A 19,390-nucleotide genomic window follows, 5' to 3' on the forward strand; every position below is an offset into this window, starting at 1 on the left:
TGAAAAAAAACTTATAAATTCATTAATTATAGAGTAGAGTAGGTATCTTGTGTGACTGTTTCACGAATCTTTATATGTGAGATGTGTCAACCCTACCGAAATTCACAATAAAAAGTAATATTTTTAGCATAAAATGTAATATTTTTTTATGGATGACCCTAATAAGAGATCCGTCTCACAAAATACGATCCGTGATATGGTCTCACGCAAATTTTTACTTCAATTATGTAGTGTTTGTCCTTACAAGATTTACTAAAAATTTCGAAAAAATATTATTTACTCGGCAAAAAGATAAATAAAAAAGTTAAAACTAATTTTAATTTTGGACAAATATTAAATTACATTTAAACATTAATTTATTTCCGTCCGTCCGTCTTCATTTTTTTTATTAAGTTTTTCTTCTTTCTTAATTTTATTTTTCTAAATTAAGATTATTTAATTTAATTTAATTATTCAAAAGAGGAACAAGTTAATAAACAAAAACACTAAAAAAGAGTTAACAATAAAAATAAAAATAATAAAAAAATACTTAAAAGCAGAAGTAAAAGTGTCTCTTGTGATACGATCTCACGAATCATTATTTGTGAGACGGATCAATCCTGCCGATATTCACAAGAAAAAATAATATTTTTTATGAATGACCCAAATAAGAGATCCTTATTATAAAATACGATCTGTGAGACCGTCTCACACAAATTTTTGTTTACCCGAATCATGGGTTTGTACTTTACTTGTCCATAATTTTTTTTTAATTAATTTAAGAAACCCTAGATGGCCTAGACAAGGATCGTTATCATGCATACACCCACTTCCCTCCCCACAACTTCGCACACAAAATTTTCCAGCAAACCCTAGATCCAGCGACAGGGGAAACCGAAAAAAGTCGCGAAGATGAGGATCATGATTAAAGGTGGTGTTTGGAAAAACACCGAAGATGAGATATTGAAGGCGGCGGTGATGAAGTATGGGAAGAATCAGTGGGCACGAATTTCTTCTCTTTTAGTTCGTAAATCCGCGAAGCAGTGCAAGGCGCGTTGGTACGAGTGGTTGGATCCCTCAATCAAAAAGGTAAGAGCTCGATAAAGTAAAGTAGTGACAGTGGAAATTGGGGAAAATGGGGGTGGGGGTTGAATTATATGGATTGAACTACTGTTGCTAATTTTATCTGATAATACGTTTACATTCCTTCTTTAAGCCATTACGATATTATTTGTTTTCTTTTTCCTTATTTTTGATAACTTTGGGAAGGGTTGATTATGTGTTTTAGATGTAGAGTTATTTCAAAGTGTATACAAACTTAAGCGACTGTTAACGCTTTTGCACCTGGAAGAGTGATTATGTTTTTCTCTTTTGCTATGCTGCATAGTTGAGTATGCTTATGTAATTCAATATATCTACCAGAGAAATGTCGGAGAAGGTTTACAACGTTATAGTCATTATAACTTTTATCATGTCATCCATGATTACTGTGCTAGATAAATGACACACATCTGTGTATGTGCTATGTAGACTGAGTGGACCAGAGAAGAAGATGAGAAACTGTTGCATCTTGCTAAGCTCATGCCCACACAGTGGAGAACTATTGCCCCGATTGTGGGTCGTACTCCATCACAGTGCCTTGAACGATATGAGAAGCTCTTGGACGCAGCATGTGCTAAGGATGAGAACTATGAACCTGGTGATGACCCGAGGAAATTGCGTCCAGGAGAGATTGACCCAAATCCGGAATCCAAGCCAGCTCGTCCTGATCCTGTGGATATGGATGAGGATGAGAAGGAGATGCTTTCTGAAGCACGAGCTCGGTTGGCCAACACAAGAGGCAAAAAGGCAAAGAGGAAAGCTAGAGAAAAGCAACTTGAAGAGGCCCGGAGACTTGCTTCTTTGCAGAAAAGGAGAGAATTAAAAGCTGCTGGGATTGACATCCGAAAAAGGAAGAGAAAGAGAAGGGGAATTGACTACAATGCGGAAATTCCCTTTGAAAAGAAACCTCCCCCAGGCTTTTATGATATTGCTGATGAAGATCGTCCAGCTGAACTAGTCAGCTTCCCAACCACCATCGAAGAACTTGAAGGTGAAAGAAGAGTTGACAGGGAAGCACGTCTCAGAAAGCAGGACATTGCGAGGAACAAAATTGCTCAGAGACAAGATACTCCATCAGCGATACTACAAGCCAACAAGCTCAATGATCCTGAAACAGTAAGAAAAAGATCTAAACTTAATCTCCCTGCACCACAGATCCCAGACCATGAACTAGAGGCGATTGCTAAGATGGGGATTGCTAGTGATCTTATTGGGAGTGAAGAATTAACTGAAGGGAATGCTGCAACACGTTCTCTTCTTGCAAACTATGCAGAGGCACCCCGGCAGGGTATGCCTTCATTGCGAACACCTCAGAGAACTCCTGCAAGCAAGCAGGATGCCATTATGATGGAGGCTGAGAACCAGCGGAGGTTGACTCAATCTCAGACCCCCCTGCTTGGTGGAGAAAATCCATTGTTGCACCCATCAGACTTTTCTGGAGTCACTCCTAGGAAAAAGGATATTGCAACTCCGAATCCCCTCTTGACTCCCTCAGCAACTCCTGGAGGTGCAGGGCTCACTCCTAGAATTAACATGACACCTTCGCGTGATGGGTATAATTCTTTTAGCATGACCCCCAGAGGTACTCCAATGAGGGATGAGCTGCACATAAATGAAGAATTAGATATACATGACAGTGGCAAGTTAAGGCAATCTGATTTGAGGAAGGAACTGGTTTCTGGATTGAAAAACCTTCCACAGCCCAAAAACGAGTACCAGATTGTTGTCCAATCCTTCCCCGAAGAGGATGAGGAACCTGAGGAGAAAATCGAGGAGGATATGTCCGACAGGATAGCTACAGAAAAGGCTGTGGAAGAAGCAAGGCAACAAGCATTACTCAAGAAAAGATCGAAAGTGCTGCAAAGGGAGCTACCTAGACCCCCACCTTCTTCCCTGGACCTTATTAGGGGCTCTTTAATTAGAGCTGATGAAGACAAAAGCTCTGTTGTACCTCCAACATTAATTGAGCAGGCCGATGAGTTGATACGAAGAGAGCTCCTTTTGTTACTGGAACATGATGAGGTGAAATATCCATCGGAAGAAAAAACTGCCAAAGAGAAGAAAAAAGGGTCTAAACGTGCCGCAAATGGGAAGTCTGTGCCCGCTCCTTCAATTGAAGACTTTGAGGAAAATGAGCTGACAGAAGCTGACACATTGATAAAGGAGGAGGCCCAGTTCATTCGAATGGCTATGGGCCACGAAAAGGAATCACTTGCTGAGTACATAGAGGTGCATGAAACATGTTTAAATGATATCATGTACTTTCCCACTCGTGATGGCTATGGTTTATCGACCGTTGCCAACAATATGGAGAGACTCACCGCTTTTCAAAATGAATTTGAAAATACAAGGAAGAGGATGGATGATGATACTAAAAAGGCTCAGCGGCATGAGCAGAAGATTAAAGTTCTCACTAATGGCTATCAAATGAGAGCTGGAAAACTCGGGACGCAGATCGAGGCAACCTTCAAGCAGATGGATACTGCAGGAACAGAACTTGAGTGCTTCCTTGCTTTGCAGAAGCAAGAACAACTAGCAGCCACACGGAGGATCAGTAATCTCTGGGAAGAAGTTCAGAAACAAAAGGATCTCGAGCGTATTTTACAGAAACGTTATGGTGATCTATTACCAGAACTTGAAAGGGTTCAGAATTTGACAGATTCGTACCGATTGCAAGCAAAAAGAGAGGAGGAAACTGCTACAGAAGACAACTCCCTTGTATTGTCGAGTTCTGAGGCAGAGCCTGCCGATCAACCTGCTGCACAGGATCTCGAGACGCCACCATCACCTTCAGCCATCACTGACGAGATAAACTCAATGGAAGTTGATACTAATGATGTCTTGAAAGCCGATGCATGAAATTATCTGTCTTGAAAAATATTGGCATGTCTATTTATTTGTAACAAGAGCTGTCGATTTTTATGTTCTAGAGATGAACATGGGGTGAAAATGTCGATCCATTTGATTTTTACGGGAAACATATTAGCCACCAATAGTCATATTTCAAATGCATGGAAGTCTTAAATTGAAGAGATTAGGCTGGTTTTACGAAGACACACTCTTTTGTGTACGAATTGTTATAATGGTTGATTTTGTAAATTTAGTATTCTTAGCCGTTAGCAACATATGTAAAGTATCAGGATTATCAGACAAATCAGTTTGGTGTCATTTTCCGTGGACGAAATCATTTCGTAAAAATTAGGGAAAATATATCCTTCCAACTTTTTGTTCGCAACAAACGGAAAGTCACTCTATTACAATCATGTTACTACTTAATGTGTTTGTAGTGCATGTCAATGGTGATTGATAATAAGAAAAATATATTTGGAGTTTTCAGTCGTGTTATATTTTGTTTAAACAAGTTTTATTTAGACAAAATTATTAGGAATTAAACATTCTAAATATTATGTTAACAAAATTTCAATTAATCATTAATAAAACATTCTATCCATTTATTTTTAAAAAAAAAAATTGATGTCTCAAGCACGATAAATGATTAAACAATATATTGATGATTTTTTAATTTAAAAAATGGAGAAGTTAAATATGATAAACAGAATTTGTTTATGCGAAAGTTTAACATGATTTGAAACATCAAATATAACATAAGATTTCGTTCCCCTAACATAAGATTTCGTCCAAGAAAGGTGCTAGATGGAAGATTTTCAAAATGGGGTCAACAATTTCACGATCAATATCATGATATAAGTTATACTTAAATTGCCAAATTATTAAAACATGAATTTCTACGGTAAAATAAACTTTTTAGAAAAATGTTTCTAAAATTTAGAATTTTACCAAGTTCATATATAAGTAAAAAAAAAGGATACGGGCTTGCTCTAACATTCAACAAAAAAGGATACGGGCTTGCTCTAACATTCAACATGGTGTTTTTTTTTTTTTATGTATTATTTGAAAAATAGTTTTATTTCAAGAGATTTACAAGCTTTATTTATATGGGACGAAAATTACTTGTCTGGAAAAATTATTAATAAAATCATAATTTAAATCCTAATAAAGATCGAATAATTGCTTTCTCCGGTAAGCGTCTCTAGACGATAAAACACAATCGCATAAAAAAATTTAATTTGATTTATAATCGTAACTTTGAGTTTATATTAATTTAAGGCCAATTTAGTGATCAACTTGAGCCTATAGCCATCTTCATTAATATTAGACTTGTATTGACTTGTCTTTGAACTTTTGTTCGAATTGTACTTTAATAATCTTTCCAAATTTTAATTAGAACTCTTCTTGAATATTAAATAACTCGAAACAATCCATAAAGATGACAATTCCAAATTAAAATCTACGTCTTGATAAGAAAATATAGACATTTAACATGACTATAACTATATTCTGTACAAATTCATGCATTCAATAGTTGTTTGTTGCGTGTTGAAAAACACTTAAGTTTTTAATATAACAACGTCCAAATTAGACCACTCAAGTAAATCGTACGAGACAAGTCTATGTGATAAGCTCAATCGATAAAATTGTTTGTGAGAAAAAAAAAATCGAACACGTCATATTTATTGTTGATCTAATAGATTGAGAATTCATTTTTGTAAAGAATATTTGGAATTCATATTTACTCCTTTTTTTTTTAAGAATTAATAATTACCTTTATTAGCGGTTGATTAGGGTCCAAAATAACGCTCAAAATGTTAGTGAAACAGCGGAGTTGACAAAATGAGCTAGATGATGGGTTGTTGTGAGTTGTGAGAATAAAAAAAATTTAACTAAAAATTAACAGATTTTATTGATAATACCAAAAAATGACGGCCTACTCAGTTTCACGACTATAAGTGTTGGGGGGATATTTTGGTTTTCTTAAATTTTTCCATGTTGGGAGTTTTAGGCCGAGAATAATTTTTAAATAAATAATGAAAACCTACATTATTATTTTGTTAAATATTAATTGTGAATTTATGTTACACCCGAAGTGTCATTTTCGATGTATTTGTATAAGATAGCCAGTCGATCATCTCACTATAAAATAAAAAAAAAAAATTATTGGTTGAAACACATTTTTTCTTCTAAAATGAAATGATCGGTTAATCATCTTGTACAAAATAAAAAACAGAAATAGATCTCCCCGATATAAGATAAACTTACCCCAGTATAAATATCCATCTGTCTATTTTAAATGAATAGATAAAAATATTAATTTTTATTTAATAAAATTATCATTATGGTAAATTTTAAATGAATATGTATCTTGTGAGACGTTTTACGAATCTTTATCTGTGAGACGAGTCAACCATACCGATATTCACAATAAAAATTAATACTATTAGCAATAAAAAGTAATATTTTTTCATGAATGACACAAATAAGATATTCATCTCATAAAATACGATATGTGAGACGGTCTCACGTAAATTTTTGTATTTTAAATTCAATGATAAAAAATATATACAGGCGTTAGGTTTGATAAAAGACAAGTAAATAAATAATATTAGAAATCGTGGAAATCTTTGCTTGCTCAATCTGCTGACTGCGTTCATGCAGGGAATTCCAGCTACCTTCCAACAGACACCCGCTGATTATTTAGCTTAAATACCCCTCCAAATTCCTAGAAACAAGAAAACAGCGAACATCCGCCGATTCAACCAATTCATCAAACCATTGGTTCAGAGGCAAGGGGAAGAGAAAGAAGAATAGTGGGTAAATGAATCATCAATCTTCTGAAGGACTTTTTTGTCAAATTTTTGGTTTAAGTGTTTGTCACAGGCTGGTGATTTCTCTCATGCACGTGTAGCAGGGTTCTGTACATTTGTCAAACGATGCCAAACTCATTAATTATGGCTTTTTCTTGGTGATTTATGACCGAAGATTTCACTGGAAAAGATTCCTCTTTTTCCTCTAACAGTGTTGGGATTTAGTTTGTGGGGGGAAAAAGCAAGAATCATTTAATCCCAAGTTTGGATTTTTGTTATAAAAAAAAAAAAAAAAGAAGTGTGCTTTTTTGGTATATAAATGCGTTACAGCTTAACGAGGTTTGCTTGGCTTTTCCTTACTTCACATAGCGTGTATTCATAGAACAGGGAGGTACCCAAGAACAATATTATCGATAATACTATAGATTTTTGTAGTCATAGCTGAGTATTTTGAGTAATTTACGGTATTAAATGTGTTTGATTTTCTTTTTCTTAATGGGTTGTTTTTAAAATTGCTGGCATGCCTAATTTAGGTAGAAAAACCACAATATACGTGTGTTTATATTTCTGGGATTACTGATGTGATAAATTCTGCATCATTTTGTGCCTCAGGAAGTAACTGAGCAGAATAATCTCCTTTCGTTTGGTGGCCGAAGGGAACTTGTGCATTGCATAAGGTTTGTTCTGCAACTCTATACTGCTGTTTATTTGATTCGCATAAGTAAAATTATAGGGCAGAGGACCAAAGATGATTCTAATTGAGGACGTTGTATAAAACTCGACAGCAAATTGGAATGAAACCTTCATATAAAGTGTGTCTTCAGTGATTATTGAGCTCTCTATGGTTTTCTTGATTCTTCACGAGGATAATTAATATAAATATAGTCTTAAATCTTACTTTGGTGGCAAAACTTACATTTTGTATTTAAAAAAATTGCACATGAATTTCAAAATTTTCACATTAGCTTGAACCGGGTAGTCGGGTACCCTGCATCTCTGCATGCATTGATGTTACTGGCATCATGTCAATTATCCCAAAAATATATTAATTGCTGCTGAGAGAAGAAGATTTGTGTGTTTTTTTTAACTTGAAATTGAACAATAGTAATAGACTTTTATTTGTTGGCTTGGGAAAACAGGAACATATGAATGAGAAGCATGAAAGAGTTTCTTTAATCCAAAATTTTCAAATGGAAGACAGATACTTTTTATTCGTTTTTACGTCGGTTATTCAAATAATGGGAACTTATTTTTTTCTATGTTTTGATAATATATGAAGGATGATGACTCGAAAAGTTGATATGCGCTCCGACACCGTTACTAAGCCAACCGAAACCATGCGAGCTGCAATGGAAAACGCCGAAGTAGATGATGATATACTAGGTTGCGATCCAACTGCGGCTCGACTTGAAGCAGAAATGGCAAGAATCATGGGCAAAGAAGCAGCCTTATTTGTGCCATCAGGCACTATGGCTAATCTTATTAGCGTGCTTACTCATTGTCAAATCCGGGGGAGTGAAATAATCCTCGGAGATTATTCTCATATCTTCATTTATGAAAATGGTGGCATTTCCACCCTTGGAGGTGTTCATCCAAGAACTGTGAAGAACAACGAAGATGGGACAATGGATATTGATTTAATTGAAAATGCGATACGGGATCCAAAGTTTGATATATGTTATCCGACTACCAGGCTCATCTGCTTGGAGAATTCACATGCTCAGTAAGTGTATCATCTTTGGGGATAAAATTTTGGTTGAGTCTTGAATGATCCGCACTTAAATGTTGTTTATCCTGATTTGTATATCTTAATCGAATATGAAAAAGATTGTGTTAACACTTAACATTACGTCCCTGTTTTTTTGAAATTTACGACTGTTGGTCTATTTATGTGATTTGTTTCATTATGGATAATACCCTACTCATGCAGCTCTGGGGGCCGATGCCTTTCCGTAGAGTATACAGATAAAGTCGGAGAGCTCGCAAAGAAGCATGGTTTAAAGCTTCACATTGATGGTGCTCGCATATTCAATGCATCTGTGGTGAGTCGAATTTCCTCCATATTCACATCAACCAAACCGATCATATCTAAAGTTAGATATGATTGTTTGTAGGCCCTTGGAGTTCCAGTTCATAGGCTTGTACAGGCTGCTGATTCTGTGACGGTTAGTTTGATGCAATATCTAAAGTCTAATCATGTTTTTTGTTTGTCATATTGGGGAAAAACTTCACAATTAAGTGTTAATTCATTAATGTAGGCTTGTCTGTCTAAAGGTCTCGGTGCTCCAGCTGGAACACTTATTGCTGGTTCGAAAGGCTTCATTTCCAAGGTGAACTGCCGTTTCGTTTCAATTAGACGTCCATGTGGGCATTGATAAAGAACTATGTTTTTGTTTCTACTCTGAGTTAAAACCTGAAACCCTTTTTCGTTGCATAATCGTTGAAGGCAAGAATTCTTAGGAAGACTTTAGGTGGTGGCATAAGACAGGTCGGTATATTATGTGCTGCTGGTTTAGTTGCATTACAAGAGAATGTGGCAAAGCTTGAAAACGACCACAAAATTGCCAAGATTTTGGCCAGTAAGTGTGTACTTTTATACATGTGTGTAAGCCCTTGCATAGAATCATCTATATAATACTTAATCGTCATTGTTTCTCTCAGAGGGGATTGGCGAGATTAAAGGGCTAAAAGTTGATGTAGCTACTGTGGAAACCAACATTGTAAGTTCCATTTTTTTTTTTGGTTTGATCATTTTTATGCTTTTAAATTCCATACTTGTAATTTCATTAACGTAACGTGAGCTTTTATACATTGATCTTTACTGAGTCAAAGTTCTTTTTAAGATTTTTAGTGCTGCCAGTTTTCACCCGTAACTGTATCTTTAGAACTTGTTTGAACAAAAAACTAAGGCCAAAATTTCCTCTTCCTCAGGAAAACTAGCAACCTTCTGCTCTATCTCAAGTGAAAAATTTTAAGTTGTATCTACAGTCTTTTGAAAAAAGTAAATATTACATACCAAATTATGTTAATTCACTCGACTAAGTTTTTAAGTCCGCCCAAAATCCAGTTATGACAACTATAAATCTCTATATGATATAGGTGTATGTTGAGGTTTCAAAGGATTTAAGCATCACGGAAACGGAACTGCTCGAAATTCTCGAAGCACACGGCATATACGCGATGCAAGAAGGCCCTCGAATGTATGTCTCTTCCTTGATGCATTTGTCTACATGTGCCTCCTTGTGTCATTTTTAGCTCTTTTTCTTGAAAGAACTTATATTAAATCAGGATACAAAAAATATATTTTCACATACTCCTGTTATGCATCAGGATTAGGCTAGTGGTTCATCATCAGATCTCAGAAGATGATGTTCACTATGCACTGTCTTGCTTCCAGGTGATTATTTAACATCATCCTTAAATTTTCCTAATCAATAAATCAAATTAATTCTGTTGATCCCTCATATTATATTTTGCAGAGAGCTATAACCGGTTTCCCAGCTGAAAATGGTGGCAATTAAGGAAGGCATATATCTATTTTTAAGTTTTTAGTAATCTGTTTGAGTTAAACTAATTCTATGGTATTGAACTAGTTAAGTGAATCATTAGTAATGGACAAGTACACGCTATTTTATGAAGTTCTTGGTGATCATGGTTCGGTTTTTACGTTTTGCTCGTATGGTATATACAGTATGATTAACTAATTTATATGTTTTTTTTCCATAAAATTCACATGGCCGGACGTCAATTATTCAACAGAACATGATCTGCTTTTTAAGTTTTACGTAATTAAAGTTAAAAAAAAATAGTTATGTCATCATTCTTTTTCAATTTATATCTCATTTTACAAGTTAAACGGCTTGGTTTCAGACACGTTTTAGAGAATTCAATCTCTCCGAAGAATTTGTATAAAAGTTAAAATTGTGTGTAATTAAGATTATTGAATTTTTTGGCTAAAAAGAACAAAGATTATTAAATAGTGTTATTTAGCTGAAATACTGTGTGAATTTAAATTTTACTGGAAATTATATTAAATATCAAAATTTTAAATCCATTGGCAGCGTTTTCATCAATTTTTTTTGGCAAAAAGCTTGTGTGAGACGGTCTCAAAGGTCGTATTTCGTGAGATATATTTTTTATTTTGGTCATCAATCAAAAAGTACTACTTTTTATACTAAGAATATTACTTTTTAATGTGAATATCAGTAGGATTGATTCGTCTCACAGATAAAGATTCATGAGATCGTTTCACCTGAGACGTACTTATTTTTTTTATCAAGCTGGAGGATCTCACCAAAATCTAACAATAGATTTCCTGGATATTTCACACGAAGTGGTGGCATGACGCGATAAGTATGCAACACAAAAACTCTTGTTATACGATTTCACGGATTATTTTTGTATCGACTTTCGTTATACGATTTCACAGATTGATTTTGTGATACAGATATTTTATTTAGGTCCCTTACGAAAAATATTATTTTTTTTATTGTAAATATGAACATGACTGACCCGTTTCACAAATAAAAATTCATAAAATATCTCGAGACCTACTTAAATATGCAACTCTTCGTTACATTGTATTATATTTTTCTTGTTTTTCATTTACCTCTCTTGTGATTTCTTGCTTTAAAAGATGGTGGCATGGCAGGATAAATATGCCAAAAAAAAATGTTTAATGAGAATCAAATAGTGTATTTATCCTACTTTGTTATTTAAATTTAAATTGAAACCAGCTTTAAAGTAAAAAAAAAATAAAAAATAATAGAAACAATCACATGGTTTTCATCATAGAATGAATGGCCAATAAAAAAGATAGCATCACAGTAAAAGAGCAAACATGACATGACTACAAGAACCTGTAAAACATGCATCAAAACCAATCAAGAGAAAGTAATAAAGGGAGCAGTAAAAAAAAAAGGAAAAGAATGGAAACTTCTTTCCACAAAGGTCGAATTCTTGCTGACTCATCGAATTTTTTTTAATTGATTTTACAGATAAATTGCATTCGTGATTAATTATGCTTTTCAAATTAAAATAAAAGAACACAAAATCTTAGTTCTCCAAATTAAGTTATTTTCTTATACTAATATTTAACTCGTACGATAAACGAGATGATATTATTAAAAATTAGTGAAAAATGCATATATATTTAAATTTTAAAAATAAAATCATTATAAAAAATAAAAATTATTTTTTCATTGATTTTAAAAAACTTTCTTAAATACAACGCATGTCGATTAATTTTTTTGGCTAATAATCACTATCATATATCAAAATTTTAGATTGTGTTACCTCGAGACAATGAAATGATGTTTATCATGTTTAGTGTATTGATGTCGACCACCAACCTTAATACATATTTAATTCTTTAATTTTCGAGAAGCTATATATTATAATTTTTTAACATGCGATAAAAAAAATATTTTTAAATCACATTCAATAAAATTAATGAGAAATACTTTTTAAAAAATTTAGTAATTTCGTTTAAATCCATATTCACAAACAATTTTGTGACATGACACGTGTTTGACACATTTGAATGATAACAATAATTGTTTCATCAATATCTTTATCCAAATGAGTTGTGATTTTATTTGTCCGAAAGGAAAATGAAACATGTGATCATAAGTAAATTATGTATAAATCATAAAAGTTATTTTATTAACATTTACTATGTGTATTCTAAAACAATGTCAATAAATTTTATAAGGTGTCTTCTAATAAGATGGTTACTTTCTTTAGAATTGGTTTAATCATTTTTATTACGAGAAATTTTATACCATCATGTATCCGTGAACTCTGTAATATAGAAGAAAATTATTACATTAGTAATACGTAATAATTAAAATTTTGTACAAATAGAAGAATAATATTTTTTACTTCTCGATCATGAAAGACATATTTCAAACTTAATGTCTCGTCGTTCTCGTTGTTTCCATATGTAGGTAGTTCATAACAACGAACAAATCTAAATTTAAACGAACATTACATCTTGGAAAGATTCAACTCATATATGGTGCTGAAAGGAGGAGTCATTTCAAAATTCAATTTTGGAATAGATAAATTTAGTAAGATAAATAGAATAAAATTGATTTCTAATATAATATGCAATAATACATTATTCATAATTTAAAATCCAAATAAGACATCTCAAAGGACAAAAAGTATGCATTGGATGCTTTCGACAGAATTATACCACACATTAACGCTTTCAAATTATGGAAATCTCGAATTGAATGCATTGAGTGTCAAACATTTCTGATTATTGAGGGTAATATACATGTTTATTGAGAGTAATTTAATTTCCATTTGAAACTCTTTTGAATCTATCTCTTTTAATTTCCTTGTGCTTTCTTATTTGAATTTTTAAGAAGACAATTCAAGATATATAATATATGGTTTTGGAAGAAAACTACAATGCATTAATTCTTTCAAATTAAGATAATTTCGAAATAATATATATTTGGGATAAAAAATTTATGATTATTAAATGTTAAATTAATGTCCATTGGAAAACCTTGTTATACTGATAACTTTAACACTCAACCAATTTTATTTTTAGAAAATAAATAAACTAATTAAATATTGTATTTCTTTTTTAGTATGTAATTTGGGCAGGAAATTACTTAAAATAGCAAAATTTATTTTTGAATGATTTACCTATTGAGTGATACTGAACATTATAATCATTTGTATTTTAAATTTATTTATACAGTTTTTAATTAAACTGATTGATATAATCAATGCAAAAATTTAATATAGTTTACGTTTTCAATAGAGTTTAGTTTTAATTTGAGTAAAAAAATAAAAAATATATAATACATAAATTACATTTGAATTAATATAAAAATTAATTAATTCAAAATTGAATTAAATGAATTGATATAATCAATATAAATAATAATTGAAGTGATCATTTATTACATTACACATGTGTCAATATTCATGGTAAATATTTCCTTTTTAAAAAATGACATTTTGGCGGGAAATTACTATTTTTGGCAAAAATATGCTTTTATATATACATAGATGTCATCTTTTAAACTAATATCTAAGATATTCTTCTTAATAACATTTATCCAAGTTTTCAATTGCTTACCTCTCCTTCTACTATTTTCATTAACCTATCAATCTAAGTTATATCGAATTGGGATCATGTTTGTGTTATAAATTTGAATCAAATTTAGAGTTTGAATAAAAATTATGTCTCATGAATGTGAGAGTGTCTTTTGGCTCTCCACATTCTTGATTTAGTTGTGACTCATTATTGTAGAAGTGTCTTTTAACTTTCCACATTCTTGTGTTAATTGAAGACTTTTGGCTCTTCATGTTCTTGAGTTAATAGGAAGATTAATTGAGTTAGTTAATCTTACATAACTCTTGGTATGCATTTTGGAACTTATAAATAGTGTATTCATTTCCTCATTTCAAATACATAAAAATATTATCTCTCAAGCACTCTCTTGCATTTCATATTGTTAGCTTTCTATTTGACCTCCGTTAAATTACGGTGATAAAGTGAAGGTACGTTTTTCAGTTCGCCGTAGTAGTACCTCGTGCTAAGTTACTACTGATTGTTCCGTTGTATTCTGAGAAACAGACGTCCAAGACGATCCTCGAAGCACATACAGAAAGGGACAAAAAATAAAAAATAAATATTAAATGAACAATAAACCTAACTAGAGCAAAAGATTTAGATGTCGATAATTTTAATACTCTCTCCCAAAATTCAATTAAACATAACTTGTAGTAAGTAATCAACTTGAGCCTAGCCATCTTCATTGATATTAGACTTGTACTGACTTGTCTTTGAACTTTTATTCAAATTGTACTTTAATAATGTTTCCAAATTTTAATTAGAACTCTTCGTGAATATTAAATGACTCGAAACAATCCATAAAGATGACAATTCAAAAATTAAAATCTATGTCTTGCTAAGAAAATATAGACATTCAATAGCAACTATAACTATATTCCGCACAAATTCATGCATTCAATATTTGTTTGTTGCGTGCTAAAAAACACATATTGCAAGTATATAATTGTAAACGTTTAGGCTTAACATAACACATAGCAACATACAAATCAGACAAACTAAGTAAATATCATGAGATAAGTCTATGTGACAACCTCGATCGATAAAATTGTTAGTGAGAATTAAAAAAAAAAAAATCGAACCCGTCATATTTATTGATGGGCTGTTGTGAGTTGCGAGACAATCAAAAAATTTAACTAAAAATTAACAGATTTTATTGATAATACCAAAAAAATGACGGCTCATTGAGTTTCACAACTCACAAATGTTGGGCAATATATGATTTTCTTAAATTTTCCACGCGAGGAGTTTTAGGTCGAGAATAATTTGAAATAAATAATGAAAACCTACATTATTGTTTTGTTAAATATTAATAGTGAGTTTATGTTATATTGAACTTTTTATTTTCGATGTTTTTGTATATAATGGTCAGCCGATTATCTCACTGTAAAATGAAAAAAAAATGTTGATTGACGCAAATTTTTTGTTTTAATATGATATTATCGACTAATTATTTTATACAAAATAAAAAACTGAAATAGATCTCCCGATATAAAATAAACTTACCTTATGAATTGATAAAAAATGTTAATTTTATTCAATAAAATTACCATTATGGTAAATTTTAAATTCAATGATAAAAATCGTATGACAAAAGACAAGTAAATAAATAATATTAGAAATCGTGGAAATCTTTGCTTGCTCAATCTGCTGACTGCGTTCATGCAGGGAATTCCAGCTACCTTCCAACAGACACCCGCTGATTATTTAGCTTAAATACCCCTCCAAATTCCTAGAAACAAGAAAACAGCGAACATCCGCCGATTCAACCAATTCATCAAACCATTGGTTCAGAGGTAAGGGGAAGAGAAAGAAGAATAGTGGGTAAATGAATCATCAATCTTCTGAAGGACTTTTTTGTCAAATTTTTGGTTTAAGTGTTTGTCACAGGCTGGTGATTTCTCTCATGCACGTGTAGCAGGGTTCTGTACATTTGTCAAACGATGCCAAACTCATTAATTATGGCTTTTTCTTGGTGATTTATGACCGAAGATTTCACTGGAAAAGATTCCTCTTTTTCCTCTAACAGTGTTGGGGTTCAGTTTGTGGGGGAAAAAAGCAAGAATCATTTAATCCCAAGTTTGGATTTTTGTATAAAAAAAAAAAAAGGTGTGTTTTTTTGGTATATAAATGCGTTACAGCTTAACAAGGTTTGCTTGCCTTTTCCTTACTTCACAGTGTGTATTCATAGAACTGGGAGGTACCCAAGAACAATATTATCGATAAAACTATAGTTTTTTGTAGTCATAGCTGAGTATTTTGAGTAATTTACGGTATTAAATGTGTTTGATTTTCTTTTTCTTAATGGGTTGTTTTTAAAATTGCTGGCATGCCTAATTTAGGTAGAAAAACCACAATATCCGTGTGTTTATATTTCTGGTATTACTGATGTGATAAATTCTGCATCATTTTATGCCTCAGGAAGTAAATGAGCAAAATAATCTCCTTTCGTTTGGTGGCCGAAGGGAACTTGTGCATTGCATAAGGTTTGTTCTGCAACTCTATACTGCTGTTTATTTGATTCGCATAAGTAAAATTAAAGGACAGAGGACCAAAGATGATTCTAATTGAGGACGTTGTATAAAACTCGACAGCAAATTGGAATGAAACCTTCATATAAAGTGTGTGTCTTCAGTGATTATTGAGCTCTCTATGGTTTTCTTGATTCTTCACGAGGATAATTAATATAAATATAGTCTTAAATCTTACTTTGGTGGCAAAATTTACATTTTGTATTTAAAAAAATTGCACATGAATTTCAAAATTTTCACATTAGCTTGAACCGGGTAGTCGGGTACCCTGCATCTCTGCATGCATTGATGTTACTGGCATCATGTCAATTATCCCAAAAATATATTAATTGCTGCTGAGAGAAGAAGATTTGTGTGTTTTTTTTAACTTGAAATTGAACAATAGTAATAGACTTTTATTTGTTGGCTTGGGAAAACAGGAACATGTGAATGAGAAGCATGCATGAAAGAGTTTCTTTAATCCAAAATTTTCAAATGGAATACTTTTTATTCGTTTTTACGTCTGTTATTCAAATCATGGAAACTTATTTTTTCTCTGTTTTGATAATATATGAAGGATGGTAACTCGAAGAGTTGATCTGCGCTCCGACACCGTTACTAAGCCAACCGAAACCATGCGAGCTGCAATGGCAAAGGCTGAAGTAGATGATGATGTACTAGGTTACGATCCAACTGCGGCTCGACTCGAAGCAGAAATGGCAAGAATCATGGGCAAAGAAGCAGCCTTATTTGTGCCAACAGGCACTATGGCTAATCTTATTAGCGTGCTTACTCACTGTCAAATCCGGGGGAGTGAAGTAATCCTCGGAGATTATTCTCATATCTTCATTTATGAAAATGGTGGCATTTCCACCCTTGGAGGTGTACATCCAAGAACTGTGAAGAACAACGAAGATGGGACAATGGATATTGATCTAATTGAAAATGCGATACGGGATCCGAAGTTTGATATCTGTTACCCGACTACGAGGCTCATCTGCTTGGAGAATTCAAATGCTCAGTAAGTGTGTAATCTTTGGGGATAAAATTTTGGTTGAGTCTTGAATGATTCACACTTAAATGTTGTTTATCCTGATTTGTATATCTTATTCGAGTATGAAAAAGATTGTGTTAACACTTAACATTACGTCCCTGTTCTTTTGAAATTTACAACTGTTGGTTTATTTATGTGATTTGTTTCATTATGGATAATACCCTACTCATGCAGCTCTGGGGGCCGATGCCTTTCCGTAGAGTATACAGATAAAGTCGGAGAGCTCGCAAAGAAGCATGGTATAAAGCTTCACATTGATGGTGCTCGCATATTCAATGCTTCTGTGGTGAGTCGAATTTCTTCCATATTCACATCAACCAAACCGATCATATCTAAAGTTAGATATGATTGTTCGTAGGCCCTTGGAGTTCCAGTTCATAGGCTTGTACAGGCTGCTGATTCTGTGGCGGTTAGTTTGATGCAATATCTAAAGTCTAATCATGTTTTTTGTTTGTCATATTGGGGAAAAACTTCACAATTAAGTGTTAATTCATTCATGTAGGCTTGTCTGTCTAAAGGTCTTGGTGCTCCAGCTGGAACACTTATTGCTGGTTCGAAAAGCTTCATTTCCAAGGTGAACTGCTGTTTCGTTTCAATTAGACGTCCATGTGGGCATTGATAAAGAACTATGTTTTTGTTTCTACTCTGAATTAAAAGCTGAAACCCTTTTTCATTGCATAATCGTTGAAGGCAAGAATTCTTAGGAAGACTTTAGGTGGTGGCATGAGACAGGTCGGTATATTATGTGCTGCTGGTTTAGTTGCATTACAAGAAAATGTGGCAAAGCTTGAAAACGACCACAAAATTGCCAAGATTTTGGCCGGTAAGTGTACTCTTATACATGTGCGTAAGCCCTTGCATAGAATCATCTATATAATACTTAATCGTCATTGTTTCTCAGAGGGGATTGGCGAGATTAGAGGGCTAAAAGTTGATGTAGCTTCTGTGGAAACCAACATTGTAAGTTCCATTTTTTTTTTGGTTTGATCATTTTTATGCTTTTAAATTCCATACTTGTAATCTCATTAACGTGAGCTTTATAAACTGATCTTTAATGAGTCAAAGTTCTTTTCAAGATTTTTAGTACCGCCAGTTTTCATCCGCAACTGTATCTTCAGAACTTGTTTGAACAAAAAACTAAGGCCAAAATCCCTCTTCCTCAAGAAAACTATTTACTCTAGCAACCTTCTGCTCTATCTCAAGTGAAAAATTTTAAGTTGTATCTACACTCTTGAAAAAAGTAAATCTTACATACCAAATTATGTTAATTCGCTCGACTAAGTTTTTAAGTCCGCCCAAAATCCAGTTATGACAACTATAAATCTCTATATGATATAGGTGTATGTTGAGGTTTCAAAGGACTTAAGCATAACGGAAATGGAACTGCTCGAAATTCTCGAAGCACAAGGCATATACGCGATGCAACGAGGCCCTCGAATGTATGTCTCTTCCTTGATGCATTTGTCTACATGTGCCTCCTTGTGTCATTTTTAGCTTAATAAATAATACAATACCCATTAATTCACTTTCAAAGCTAGCTCTTTTCTTGAAAGAACTTATATTAAATCAGGATACAAAAAATATATTTTCACATATTCCTGTTATGCATCAGGATTAGGCTAGTGGTTCATCATCAGATCTCAGAAAATGATGTTCACTATGCACTGTCTTGCTTTCAGGTGATTATTTAACGTCATCCTTAAATTTTCCTAATCAATAAATCAAATTAATTCTGTTGATCCCTCGTATTGTATTTTGCAGAGAGCCATAACCGGTTTCCCAGTTGAAAATGGTGGCAATTAAGGAAGGCATATATCTATTTTTAAGTATTTGGTAATCTGTTTTAGTTAAACTAATTCTATGTTGTTAGACTAGTTAAGTGAATCATCAGTACTGGACAAGTAAACGCTATTTTATGAAGTTCTTGGTGATCATGGTTCGGTTTTTACGTTTTTCTCGTATAATATATACAGTATAATTAACT

At 33.0% G+C, this 19,390-nt stretch overlaps 3 protein-coding genes across 12 annotated transcripts; all 3 read left to right on the forward strand.

The window, feature by feature from the left end:
• Window positions 1-756: 756 nt before the first annotated feature.
• On the forward strand, window positions 757-4,117 carry LOC142548810 (cell division cycle 5-like protein). Its single transcript, XM_075657349.1, has 2 exons — window positions 757-1,068; window positions 1,510-4,117. The coding sequence occupies exons 1-2, from the start codon at window positions 892-894 to the stop codon at window positions 3,937-3,939; spliced, it is 2,607 nt and encodes an 868-aa protein (XP_075513464.1). The 5' UTR covers window positions 757-891; the 3' UTR covers window positions 3,940-4,117.
• A 2,730-nt stretch (window positions 4,118-6,847) lies between these two features.
• On the forward strand, window positions 6,848-10,406 carry LOC142548815 (low-specificity L-threonine aldolase 1-like). The gene is made up of 11 exons (XM_075657365.1): window positions 6,848-6,956; window positions 7,356-7,420; window positions 8,023-8,466; window positions 8,674-8,785; window positions 8,858-8,908; window positions 9,002-9,073; window positions 9,190-9,322; window positions 9,405-9,463; window positions 9,843-9,943; window positions 10,074-10,140; window positions 10,223-10,406. Exons 1-11 carry the CDS (start codon window positions 6,909-6,911, stop codon window positions 10,262-10,264), a joined length of 1,194 nt encoding a protein of 397 aa, XP_075513480.1. The 5' UTR covers window positions 6,848-6,908; the 3' UTR covers window positions 10,265-10,406.
• LOC142548814 (low-specificity L-threonine aldolase 1-like) lies at window positions 7,356-19,354 on the forward strand. Of its 10 annotated transcripts, none has more exons than XM_075657362.1 (11): window positions 15,453-15,666; window positions 16,264-16,332; window positions 16,930-17,373; window positions 17,581-17,692; window positions 17,765-17,815; window positions 17,909-17,980; window positions 18,097-18,229; window positions 18,308-18,366; window positions 18,745-18,845; window positions 19,019-19,085; window positions 19,168-19,354. In XM_075657362.1, the coding sequence occupies exons 3-11, from the start codon at window positions 16,931-16,933 to the stop codon at window positions 19,207-19,209; spliced, it is 1,080 nt and encodes a 359-aa protein (XP_075513477.1). In that variant the 5' UTR covers window positions 15,453-15,666; window positions 16,264-16,332; window position 16,930; the 3' UTR covers window positions 19,210-19,354. The 10 variants fall into 10 exon arrangements, with proteins under 10 accessions (XP_075513478.1, XP_075513477.1, XP_075513474.1 ...); XM_075657359.1 differs by having other exon boundaries at window positions 15,453-15,638; XM_075657357.1 differs by having other exon boundaries at window positions 15,455-15,666; window positions 16,264-16,328.
• The last annotated feature ends 36 nt before the right edge of the window (window positions 19,355-19,390 follow it).

This window comes from Primulina tabacum, chromosome 6, assembly GCF_025594145.1.
Source record: "Primulina tabacum isolate GXHZ01 chromosome 6, ASM2559414v2, whole genome shotgun sequence".
NCBI lineage: Eukaryota > Viridiplantae > Streptophyta > Magnoliopsida > Lamiales > Gesneriaceae > Primulina > Primulina tabacum.

What these genes read in the sequence shown, in the direction of transcription:
- LOC142548810 (XM_075657349.1), top strand. Translation starts at nt 892, where the DNA reads ATGAGGATCATGATTAAAGGTGGTGTTTGGAAAAACACCGAAGATGAG. An exon ending in TGGATCCCTCAATCAAAAAG is followed by an intron (nt 1,069 to 1,509) that starts GTAAGAGCTCGA and finishes TGTGCTATGTAG; the next exon opens with ACTGAGTGGACCAGAGAAGA.
- LOC142548815 (XM_075657365.1), top strand. Translation starts at nt 6,909, where the DNA reads ATGACCGAAGATTTCACTGGAAAAGATTCCTCTTTTTCCTCTAACAGT. An exon ending in GAACTTGTGCATTGCATAAG is followed by an intron (nt 7,421 to 8,022) that starts GTTTGTTCTGCA and finishes TAATATATGAAG; the next exon opens with GATGATGACTCGAAAAGTTG. An exon ending in GCATATTCAATGCATCTGTG is followed by an intron (nt 8,786 to 8,857) that starts GTGAGTCGAATT and finishes GATTGTTTGTAG; the next exon opens with GCCCTTGGAGTTCCAGTTCA.
- LOC142548814 (XM_075657363.1), top strand. Translation starts at nt 16,931, where the DNA reads ATGGTAACTCGAAGAGTTGATCTGCGCTCCGACACCGTTACTAAGCCA. An exon ending in GCATATTCAATGCTTCTGTG is followed by an intron (nt 17,693 to 17,764) that starts GTGAGTCGAATT and finishes GATTGTTCGTAG; the next exon opens with GCCCTTGGAGTTCCAGTTCA. An exon ending in CGAAAAGCTTCATTTCCAAG is followed by an intron (nt 17,981 to 18,096) that starts GTGAACTGCTGT and finishes TAATCGTTGAAG; the next exon opens with GCAAGAATTCTTAGGAAGAC.